The sequence below is a fragment of the Theobroma umbraticum genome, unplaced genomic scaffold (assembly GCF_002168275.2).
Source record: "Theobroma umbraticum cultivar Fairchild unplaced genomic scaffold, ASM216827v3 scaffold_44.0, whole genome shotgun sequence".
Classification (NCBI taxonomy): Eukaryota; Viridiplantae; Streptophyta; class Magnoliopsida; order Malvales; family Malvaceae; genus Theobroma; species Theobroma umbraticum.
Window position 1 is genome coordinate 6,205,282 of NW_018397255.1, and position 12,846 is coordinate 6,218,127.

The following is a 12,846-nucleotide window of genomic DNA, read 5'->3' on the forward strand; positions in this document are numbered from 1 at the left end:
TCACAAAATCACAAATTTTGACTAAAGAAAGATGAACCAAGAGTGCATCCACCTACTTCTTGCAAATATCCAAATAAATCTCACAAATCAACCCAACACAACACCTCAGGCAGTCAACATACACTACACGGTAACTGCTGGCCACATTTTTCAGTAATCACAGGGAAGAGGTTAGTATAGGATGATTGGCTCATGATGGAAGTAAGCTTAAGCTCACTCAGTAAAATGACTTTAAACTAATATAAAATTGTATGTCACCTAAAATAAGTGCAGCTTAGATATACTGGGAAATTTTCCCCTGATAACAACCCAAAATTGCTATAGTCTAGAATTGTAGAGAAGCGGAAAGGAACTAGCCTGTCTCCTCTTATTTAACAAGATTTCTTTAAATTACTAGAGCATGACAATCACAGCATCTGCAGCTTTATAGAAAAATAGCTACTCTTTCCCAGGGGAAAAAGAGAGGGGCAAATTCTGACTCCTAATGGTCCAACCACACTACTAAGCAGCTCAATTACAATGCCACAAAATTTAATAATAAGTCCTTTAAAAGGGACAATTATTTGAAACATGATAATGAAAACATTTGCCAAACAAAAAACAATAACTGGAAACACCTGCTCTTTAAAACTAGATTACCTGGGCCAGCTTAAAACTTGGAGAATTTTCCTGATACTTAGCTGCAAAGAATTCACGTAAGCTTGATATATTGGGATATCTACTTTTGATAGAATGAAGAGAAGCCTGCAAAAACAGTAAAACTATTACCATTAAGACAGCAAAAGTTTCCTATCATCGCTGCAATCCAGTCAGTTGAAGAGCAAAAGTTTACATTACCGTATCTGGAATTGTTTCAATAAGAGCTGTGTAAGAAGATGTAACTAAAACTTCATAAGGGCACAACCAAAGCGGAAGACCGGCTTCTTGGAATATATCTGGCATTGAAAACCATTATACACACACTTCAACTGACTACAATAATTAAACAATAACAATTTCTGAGAACTCCAGCACTGATGTGTAATAATAAGAAATCTTTTTCTTTTTTTGGGCCAACTTGATAATATAGGATTCAACAATGGAATATAGATCCACACACCTATTTATATAATTTTTTCAGTCTACTTAACATCATGCATTCTAATCATCTTCTTGCATGCAAAATTATATATTTCCCTTTGCATTGGGAAAAAAAAAAGGAAAGAGAAAAAAGCAATATACTGCTTTAGCATTATGACATATCAAAATGATGTAGACAGAAAATGAGACTGCAAATATTGCTTTTTTTTTTACCAACTGGCTTGGAGAGAAATAAGGGACGGGAAGCAAATGAGCTAGATGATCTGAAGAAAAGAAGCATATGAAATTGTAATAAAGAAACATACCATAAAAGTGAGAGATAAGCTGCACAGCAAGATGCTCTTGCCTACAATCATCACCACTCTTTACAATAACCTTCAAAAAACAAAAAAAAAAAGGCAATTTCACTTACACCAAACTAACTATTTAATATAGCCAATAATATGAAGAATAAAAAGTCTAGTTAGGTATTAAGTAAATTAACCAAAAAAGTCAGCATTACACCAAAATAGTAACATCAAATACCTTAAGCCATCAAATTAATGTCAATTATATGTAGCCAACTAACAGCAAAAGGTTTGCATCCAATGTCATAATACAAGAACTAGTTGTAAACATTAACCACTGATTCAACACCAATTAGTTGAATTTTCTCACATGCATATTTCATTGAATAATAATATACCAGATTCAATGCTGCGGGACTAGAATCTTATATAGGATCAAAATATTATGTCATGCAATTGAACAAGCATCTTTACCAGATCCATTTTATAATAGCACCAACAACACTAAAGACACTAATGATTGACATATTACCAATTTCCTAACACTAAATGTCCACATCTAAGGCTCTACTGGTGACATGGTACAGTTTCATGGCAACAATGAAATGAAAAAAAAATGGAACTAAAGGTCCATTGTTTCAAGGAGAATGGCTTTGAGAAATTGTTTTACATATTTTCTAGATGTTTGGTTGTTGAAGAGGCATGGTCAACCGGAAAATGGCTCCTTCTCAATGCCAAAAGGACACACTATTCTCGAAATTGTCTTCCTTTTTTCAGATAAGGAAGACAATTTCCCCATTCTCCCACGACACACCCAACTTAACTCTTTACCCTTCACAGCCCCTCATAGCCAACCTATTGCCCACCACCATCAACCACTGCCGAAGCAATCAGAACCTTTCCCTCCTTCAATCTCCCTTCTCACTTCCACAGCTCTCCATATTTTCCACTTCCATCATCAGTAATCAGTCTTTTTCTCCCTTTCACTGTCAGCATCTTTCTCCCTTACTCTACCCTTCATCACCAATGATCATAACCTCTTCCTCTCCACTTCACACATGAACAGTTTAGTTCTCCCTTTCTCTCCCCTTTTGATTGCCGCTCCCAACAACCCCTTCCTCCTTTCTCTTACAACCCCAAACCCAGATGTTTTCCATGTTCTTCTCTCCCTCTTTCTCTTCTCTCTTTGTAGTTTGTCCTTCTCAAACTTAACAAACCCAAATATCATCTCAGATTTCTATCCCTCTGTCCTTCTCAAGCTTCACAAACCCAAACCCATCTCAGCACATCATCTCATATTTCAACAGCATCCTTATTTTTTTTAATTCTTCTTAATTAATTGAGATACTTGATTCAGATTTGTCAGAGTTGTGGATATTTTGTTGGTCAGAGGTTCACTGTTTGTCAATGGGTTTGGTTTGTGATAGTTGAAGTAGATGGTGGCATTGAAAATTTTCCATGAAAGCCAAACATCAGAAATATTTGTTCATGAGTTTAACAAACAACAGAAATTGGTTTCTTTTCTGGAAAATATTCTTTTTGAAAATTTTCTTTTTTTCAGAAAGTTCATTTCCGTGGAACAAATGGAGCCTAAGAGACAAAATTATACAACTTTTAAAAAAAATGAAACATTATGAGATAAGAACTATATTGATCCAAAAGAAATTAACAACCTTTAACAATGCCAAATTTCAAATTCATTATTTTTGAGACCTTTATCATATCAGGTTTGAAACCAGTTCTCATGTTAAGCCATCAAAATTTCATGGTTGTAATTAGCAACAACTCTAAGTCAATCAAATCCATGTGGAAGCAATAAAAAGAGTTTACCACTTAGATCTGCCATTTTGATGGAATAAATCATTCGCTGAATGCTGTTGCTGGAAAAAAAACTCCAAGATCTCATGGTAACTACTCTCTAGTCCATACGTCATATGATAATTTTCCTCTTTTAATATACCAAATATTGTGTACATGATATTCGACTTCAATCCTTTTGTAAATGGAGTAAATTATTTCATTTTTTAGTCACAGTAGTTAAATCATACGATACAGGGTTTCGTAGGAAGATAATGACTGGTCTTATTCTTCATTGTGGACAATTTTAGTCATCTCCAAAGAGAAATTATTTTATGAAAGAGGTCATTTAGTATAGACGACAAGTATCACATTAGACAAATCCTTCAAAAAGCAAAAAAGGTGAGCTCTACAAAAGCAATCTTTAACCTTGGCAAAGTTCTCAGCTCATCAAGTCACTAGGAAAATTGACATTGCTTTACAAGATATATTACAATATATTCCGAAGGTAAACATACCCAACATTGATGCAATCTAATATATATGCAGACTTGTTGGGGGGGGCTGGGGGGTGCGTGGGGAGGAGGAAGTCTAAGACACTCACTATAAAAAATTCCACACGAAAGGTACCCTAACAAAGAGATCTCCAAAGAAAATGCCATCATATAGTGGTTAGCTACTAGCTGACATTAACAGTGGAAGATCATTAAAAAAATAAAATGTGGCTGTATTCAACATAATTGCAAAATGTAATAAAGACTAGCCTCTTTGCAGCAGAGAATGTATGATGCCCACATTTCTAATTATGTGCATGCAATCACACAGCTCAAGTTGGAAATAAGTAAATAAACAAACAGAGCAATTGCTCACAAGCAGAACTTACAGAGCGCAAGTCCCAACCAGGTAATTTCCCATACACTGAAGCTTTTCGTATTCTCTCCTTCTTCACCTCCCAAAGTTCACCAGATAATGCATCACCAGCTTTAGGCATACCCCCATTAGCCTATTGGAAATTTACAAAGTTTCAGACAAAATAGACGCACAGAAAAATAAAATGATTTTCAATTTCACCAATATTCACCCTTGGTTGTGCATCTGATGAATCCTGACCAGCCCCTTTCAAAGGGAGTCCAGGAGGAGCTTCTCCCTTTGCAGCAGCTGCCTGCACAACAATTTCATGTTTCAATAATAGCATCCAAAATGGAACGAAATTCACATAAATAAAGTAAACCCATTTCAAAGGTATAGAAGCCAAATGACTGAATAAAGAAACATTTCTTCCCCGATTAAACTTGATACTTCCCAGTATAACTTAAAATGTGCTTAAAGAAAAGATGCATCTACTGATATTTTCAACTGCTTAGACGATTAACATGACGCATGATAAGAAGAGATGCCCCTAGTTGATTAAATTGTTACAGGATAGAGCAATCATATACCCAATATTTAACTTGAAACCAACACACGGGAATGAACACACTACCCATCTACCAGCATATGCCAAAAACATTCTAATATATTTCACAAAAGTGCCTTTATTATAGATCTATATCTGACACCTATTCTTTGCTTCATAGATGCTCTTAGCTAATATCTAGGACTAAAATAGTTTAATTCTGAAAAAGATGTTCTCAAGTGTACCATGAAAAATAACTTGTCACTGATGAAATGATCATGCTTCCATGTTGAAGTAAAATGCAACATCACATGGGCCTTCAGATTGATAAGTGATTGAGGATGAGGTCAAACAAACTAAAACATAGCCACAAATTAGCCTGTCGTTAAAATTTTACTCACTTCTAATACGTCAAGGACCGAACTATGAATCTGCAAGCAAGAAGATATATAATCTAGCAAAACTAAAACAGCACATGAGACATGGGAAAACATTATCAAGCTTATGTATCTAGGTATGTGCACTGACAAGCCCTTAAGAAGATTTTAGCCACACACACACTAACTTATGCAGTTAAAACCTTAAGCATTGTTGAAAACAATGTCAAATACACAATCAGACACCCGATTTACTTCCACACAGACGTGCGCATAAATCTATAGGCTTAATACTTAACCATTGTAGTCATCAATATACTTCAAATGTACAATCAGATTCCCACCTTTACTTCCTCTATGGCAACTGTACTTGGAACACGACGGTGTTCCTTCCGACGAGGTAGTCCTTGACCCTCAATGTCTTCCATTCGGAGCCTGGGATCTGCTGTCAGCACCACCCTTACCCACTCCAAATCACTAGAATGAGCAGCTCTTAATTTGTGAGTTATATCTTGTCCACCCTGAACTGAAACAGCACCCAAATTGCCACGATGCTTGCCAGACAGTAAATCAGGTGCTTCAACACTCTCTGATTGGCTGCCTGATTGCTTTTCTACAGAAAAACTCACATTGACAAATTTCACTTTTGCCTCAGACTTATGAGTCATTGCCTGGTCAATAGCTTGTGCAGTGGAACTTGACATCCTATCACTACTATTACGATACACCTCCTGAGCAGTCCACAAAGGATAAGCCCATGGAGGCGGCTTTGGCAATAAGGCATCACCATTTGCTAGAGGGATTCCTCCTCTAGAGAGCTTCTGAGCATTAGATGTGTCCTTTGTACTGCTAAAATAAGTTTCAAGAAAGGAATAAGAAACCACACTAAATTTCTTTTGAGTTATGTACAATTTATAAGATAAATTGAAAAATCGAGACTGCATCTGAGTTGTATGGACAATGGACTCAAAGCTTACCTTGGCAATTCACTTTTCAAAACTTCAACACAGATGAGATATGGTGCTTTTTCCCTAGAATTCAAAAGAACAGCTTCATCTTCAGGAATATGAACCACACGATACATCCCTTTTCCCATCGGAAAGCAAACTCCTAAAAAATTCCCAGCAATACTCAAATAACAGTATGGAGTAATATATTTCAAGCAACAGTCCAGTTCACCCAATATATCAAAAGTTGCAATAAAAGTGCAAGCTAACTGACAATTACTAATGTGGAAAATTCATCATAAGCATATATACAACCACAAAAGTTTCAATAGAATAATATCCCAAAAAAATAAGACAAATACATATTACAAGGCAAATTTCATTAAGCCATGCAAGCTTAATATTAACTTTGCATCACCAAATTACTGACCAATCACAGAACTCACTTGACCTTGCTATTTTACATAAGGTTGAAACTTGGGTCAGGTTCCTTGAATGGGGATGGGTGTGGGTCCAACCCAAGGCAATAAACTGCCTTTTTCTGACCCAACCCGACCAACCCACCCCATGTTAACAAGGCATAGGTAAGTGCAGTTCTTCCCTCTCTATGTCTTAAAGTAACAAAAAAATAAATTGAATAAAATCTTCTATTTATTTCCAAACTCAGATTAATTATTTATATGTTGTATATTTGATGAAATACAAGTATTGCAACACTTTTCACTGTACTGAATATTGAAAAATGGATAATAAAAAGTTTCTTCAAAGAGATTTGTACAGAAAGTTTATTATCACAAATGAGTGTTCATGGTCTTTTTCAATTAAAAAATTAAGTTAATGCTATTACGTGATAAAAATCCTAAAATATATTAAAATAAAATTTAGAGAAGATAAAAAAGTAAATTTAACCTTCTTTCTTAATTAATATAAAAATGAAATAAAAAACCCAGGTCAGATAGGGTTACTTTGGATTGACCCCAGATTCAACCCAACCCGGCCCAACCCACAATGCCAATGAACCAAGTTAGACCCGATTATAAAAGAACCTGATCCAAAGTAGTCATGTCGGGTCAGTTCTCAGGTTTACCCAACCCAAGTTGCATCTCTAATTTTTGACATCCCTGTCCACAACCAATAATAATACAAGCAGAAACCCACATTTTTTGGTCCTTTGCAGTCTTTTCTTATTTTAATGAAGGAAATAGCTGTATTCAGATCAGTACAACAAAGAGTGAAACTAAATTGAGAAAATATTTCAGAATAGAAAAATAAATTGCTTCCAATTGAATGGAAATGCTTCACACATCAATTAAATGATGCATTCACTTGACAGAAGATTGTGAAGAAATGCTTATAGAAATTCGACGGCAAGCCCCTACCACTAAATTTCAACTTCAGCAAAAATGAAAAGCACTCCAACTCAGAAAAAAACCAATGACAATGTATCAAATATGTTACAGAGACTTCCTCTTTAATGGACAGACTGTGCAACAGAAGCACTGGCAACAGAAACCAATAAAAGATTACCACTTTTCAAAAGACAATATAGATATTCTCACAGATGAATATACCATATACAAACTACTATAAAAAATATTTAAAATCTCACCATTTTAAATCAAAACACTTGTAAACATAGCACAGAGGTAGGAAAACAACCAAGATAGTCCTATAATCCTACTCACAGTTTCAGAGTTCCAACCACTTTGGGAAATCATAAGTAAACTTATTAATGCAACAAATGATGCCTCTCAATTGCCATTGCTTTGATCAAATTTTTCATTAATAAATATGTACCTCCATTGTTTTGCGCCTCAGCTACCTGCAAATTAATCTCTGCAAGTGACTAGAGATCCAAAAATGAAAAGAACAACAAACATGTTAGATAACATTCTAGCAGTATATTTCATAACATTTAATTGAAGCATTGACAAAACATTAGAAATGTGCAAACCACCTCACGAAGAGCAGTTTTGCGATCTTCGATTGGAAACACATCTACCAAGCCATATGATGTCTCACATAATGACAGTACAAAATCCAGTGAATCATGATAAGCCCCTTTTCGAAATTGTGATATAGAATTATTTGGAAGCGGAGGTTTGGCATTTGACTTATCATTCTGTTGCTTAGGTGAACCAGGATGCTTCTGCCAAATAAAGGTCACAGAAAATTAACATAAATGCCCGGAGGAACATGTCAAGTAAACAACACTAATGAAAGATTAAAGAACAATGCACTCAAAAGAAATAAACCACCAGCAGTATTCTTGAATGAAGGAAATATGCTCAATATGAAAAGCCTATCAGATATCCTTTATGATATTTTCCATCATTTAATTATACCATTTCATTCAGGACATTCAAACAAAACTTGCACTTTATGAGTATAGAAATTAATTTACTTGCATTTGGGGAAAAATAAATAGATAAAACCACAAACTAGAATACTACCTCTTATTTTTATGCTCCTTTTGGACATCTTAGGGTTCCACAACTTTTATGCTCTTCTTCAATGTTATTTAGCTATCATTTACTACTGGAGACAATCCTTTATCTTCTTAACTATGTGAATATATTTCATCACATTCAAGTACTATAATATGTAAGAATGCCCAAAACTAGGTTCAGCCTAGCCAAAGTAATCCAAAATCAAACCACACAGATTTCAAGTTTTCAACAATCCCACTGAAAAAATGCAAAACAACCTGCTCCATCTGAAGGTCCATGTCATTCCTAAATAAGAGGCTTCCACAACCTTTTTCTGATGATAACATATTAAAAGGTGAGCACACACTGCACACATACCAACAAACAAGCAACATAACAAGAAAGCGGAGGAAAACAAAGAGGAATTAAAAACTTTCATATCCAAGCCAATCTATGAGAGAGGAGTGTGTTCACAACTTCACATATAATATTCATAGTTACTACAAAATAAAATATTAACTTGCATGCACTCTGCCCCATGCCTAAACCATACTAAACTAACCTTAATCAAAGTAAGAAAAGCAAGGAGTTATTTCTAAAGCAATCTACAGCCCTATGGTCAATAAAAGCTTCCCACTCCCTTTTGATCAAATGTCAGGCAAAAGGGGAAAGGCTATGAAACTCCACAACTAGATAGACAGAAGGACATGCAGAAAAGGAATATTTCCCAGATCAATCAAGTAGTCTAGTAATATTACAGTTACAACAGAGTTACTAAGGAAGTGGAAGCTGTTCTTTTTCTAAATAATTTTTTTTGACAAAATAGCCATGGCAGAAGGGAAACTGCAAAACTCCAGTACAAGAGATGCATACAACATAATAACTTTATAGGAACAAAAATAGATAAATATAAATATAGAAAATCAAATCCTAGAAGTATAGACAATCCGGAATCCAAGAAAGATGATGAAAACAGAAACCAGATTGATTGCCATCCAGTTAATAATCCTATCTTTGGTCCAAATCAGGTATTTCACCATCCAGCGAATTTTATCCTTCCATTTATGGTACATCAAGTAAACAACACACTCTTATAATGTTAAAAATGTCAAAGATACCATCAAATTGATAATCTTTCAACATTACAAATACCAATGAAAAGAAATTCAGTGCATGGACAGATTTAACGTTCATTGCAGGAGTTGAGGAAAACAGCTACAGGCAAAACAGTGCTTAACTTTTGTGTGCTCAGATTCCAATCTAAAAAAAAAGAGTGTTCAGCCATCACTTCATCAATAAAGGCTTTATAGTTTATTGGATTACATTACTAAATGATATACCATTGGAAGTTGGCATTTAAGCTAAATAACATGGAAGAACCATTTAAGAACAAATATTGGATCAATTTCCTATACTTTTTGTCATGGCAAACAACACAGCAGTACAGTTCATTCTACTTAACGAAAATCTAGAACCCAGAGAATACACTCCTTAAGCATGCATGCTTTGTTGTGATTATTAGCCTAAAGGATCTCCAAATTCACCAGTCTGAAAGAATCAAAGGCCCTTCAAAAACATTAGACAAGGTTGAATAAAGACTTATGACACTAGGAATCAAGAATGAAAAACATTTTAACAACCATAGGAAGACCACTTCCCACATATAAGCATATGGTAAGATTCATAATAATTATAAGCAGAAATTCCTCCACAATTTCCTGCTGATAGGTTGGCAACTGGAGTGCAAATAGTAGAACCGAAAAGGTTACTATACTAAATGTTTTCAATCGCGACACAACAATGGAAAATGTAATCACATATTATCTTTTACAATGTCTAATAAAACTTAAGCATCAAATTCAAAACACAAAGAAGTTCAAAAAAGACCATCAACATTATAGGATTATGTAAACCAGTCCAAGGGGTTGTATAATTCAGGAGTTTTGACAGATAGAATGTGCTACAAAAGTTATCATCTTTCACTTCAAACAGTTCTAATAAATTATGAGTGCATAAATTGGAACCGGACGAAACAGATTCAATGAGTAGGACAGACCTCAAAGCATACAGGTAACATCTCAACAAAAATAAAAGTGTACATACCTCTTTATGCTTCTTTGAACTAAACAACTCTGAATCTTCAATTGAACGATCACGGTCCCTAAAAAGTTTGCGGAAGAAGTTCTCAGTCCCTGGACTGCTCTCAAACAAACCGCCACTATTGCTGCTTTCATTTGCTGTACTAGTTTTATTCTCTTCAGGATGCACTCGAAATAGTCTTCGGAACAGTGGGAAATCTGAAGATTCTTCTTCATCACAATCATCATTTTTATCATTCCCATCTTTCTTGTCTTCAAATTTATCCTTAAAAAATTTCCGGAAAAACCCCTCTTTTTCATCATCTTCAGCAGATTTTGAAGCTTTTTCTTCAGAGTTCACCATATGTTCATCATCAATTTTATCATTCACATCTTTCTTGTCCTCAAATTTATCTTTAAATAACTTCTTAAAGAACCCTTCTTTCTCATCATCTTCTGCTGGCTTAGAAACCAATTTATCATCGGACTCACTCTTACTATCCCGAAACAACTTCTTAAAAAATCCTTCAGAACTCGAAGTCATTTCTTCCTCCTCTCCTTTACTATCCCTTAAAAGCCTCTTAAAAAACCCATCTGAACTTGATGTCGACTCCTCATCCTCTCCCCCTCTGCTGTCCCTCAACAGCCTCTTGAAAAACCCATCCTTTTCGTTCTCCTCTTCATCTTTCTCAGCTGACTTCCTAAACAACAAGGCATCTCTAACTTTCGGACCAGGAATAAACTTTTTAAAAATTTTATTCTCCTCTGGAGACAACAATTGATTACCACCATCCTCCTGCAAATGGTTCCCTGAAGACGGCGACAAGGACAATGATCTCTGCATAGGAGGAGAAGATGTCAATGACAAAAACCGCTGTTTTGATGATAGAATTCGATTCAAAACTTGGTTTTTACTCCCTGGACTTGAACCTGCATTGGGTGGCCGCACCAGGGGCGGCCACTCACCCATCAAAGTAGCAGCAATTTGACACTTTTCTTGAATCCTACTAATCCCTTCATTATCATCCGAATCCTCTAACTCAGCCAACAAAAACCAATGCACCTTCATTGCCATTTTTAGTGATTTTGAGCACATATCAATAACAAACTTATCCAATGAAGGGCTCGGCTTATGAACCATCATGTAACAAATCTGGAAGAGATAGCTTTCGATTCCAGATAACGGAAGTGTGTACATTCTGTTACATAGGTAATCTCGGACCCCGGCATGATCATGCTTGTAAAGATAGCTAACAGCGATCCACTCACAGAAAAACGCAGAGTCGAAGAATCTGATGAGCCACCCGTTTTCACCTGACTCACTCGCTAGAGGAGTCCTCGAGGTGGTGATTTCGCGAGGTAACTCGTCCGATTCTCCTCGAGTCAGTCCTAGGAGCCTCACCATCGTTACCAATCTGTCATCATAAACCCTAATTTCGCTCTCTAGTTTGGAAATATCGAAACCAAATCATTTTCTAGATAGTTTTGAAATTTAATACAAAACCCTAGAATTTTCTAAAACCTTCCATCTGAATACCTTAATTCCCTCTCACCTGAGGGAATTCGGAATCGCTCGGCCGATCCAAAACCGGAAATGCTCTCACTGTTGAAGCCCTTGATCAGAATCACACAGTGGTTGAACCGGAACCCTAATTCCGAGGTGGAAAAGGCAGAAAAGCAGAATTGATAGTGTCTTTTTCAGCTGATTGGTTGTCGGAAAAAGGGGGGAAATGATCGGGGAAAGTTAAAGAAAGTTTGAAAATGTTGATGTTTTCGATTAGAGAAAGAGAGAATTTTGGATTTTTCGCCTTATACAGTGCAAAACAGAATCTGAATTTCGTGTGAGATAGAGAGAGGGAAGAAGGTGACGGTGGATCGTTTAGGAAGCGACGTCGTAGTAATGGCGGAAGTGGTGGCGATGCTGGCGGTGGGTGGTCTTCTTTGTTGTTGGAGAGAGAAAGACGATGGAGAGGCAATTACTTTTATTTTTAGTATTTTTATTTTATTTATTGTTTAGTTTTTTAAATTCAAAAAACACTGCATATATAGTAATAATTAATAATAATAATTACTGCATATTTTTGTAAGACAAGGGCTTTGCTAACTTGAACGGGGACAATTAGCGGCCCATTTTATGGAATTTCATTCCCGTTTCCCTCCAAAGAAATGAAATAACGTATGACGAAAACAAAAATAAAATTTTTTTAGAACATTTAATTTGATTTAATATAGACAGTAAAAATAATAATTATATGTAGAATATAATATAATTTATTTTATTTTATTTTAAATTATATAATAAACCATATTTGAGTGACATTACCTAATGAGCTTAAGCCCCCTAACCCCATTCTAGACCAACAAGCCTGTCTATATTCAGACCTAATAGTGTAATCACTAGATTTACTACAGAACCAAATGAGTTGGTCCTTAGGCTTCCGAATACTCAAGGGAA

The 12,846-nt window shown here is 35.6% G+C and overlaps 1 protein-coding gene across 2 annotated transcripts in view; it reads right to left on the reverse strand.

The window, feature by feature from the left end:
- The window catches only part of LOC110429274 (phosphatidylinositol 4-kinase beta 1-like), a 16,628-nt gene extending 4,237 nt beyond the window's left edge, over positions 1–12,391 (reverse strand). The window contains exons 1-10 of one of the 2 annotated variants that reach the window (XM_021445225.1): positions 10,417–12,391; positions 7,842–8,033; positions 7,682–7,730; positions 5,915–6,047; positions 5,282–5,783; positions 4,246–4,326; positions 4,048–4,167; positions 1,386–1,455; positions 838–935; positions 640–744 (exon numbers count right to left, since the gene is read on the reverse strand). In XM_021445225.1, the coding sequence (XP_021300900.1) occupies positions 640–744; positions 838–935; positions 1,386–1,455; positions 4,048–4,167; positions 4,246–4,326; positions 5,282–5,783; positions 5,915–6,047; positions 7,682–7,730; positions 7,842–8,033; positions 10,417–11,796 (2,730 nt within the window). In that variant the 5' untranslated portion in view covers positions 11,797–12,391. Of the gene's footprint in view, positions 1–639; positions 745–837; positions 936–1,385; positions 1,456–4,047; positions 4,168–4,245; positions 4,327–5,281; positions 5,787–5,914; positions 6,048–7,681; positions 7,731–7,841; positions 8,034–10,416 lie in introns of both variants that reach the window. The other variant, XM_021445223.1, reaches the window with a different exon arrangement.
- Positions 12,392–12,846: the final 455 nt, after the last annotated feature.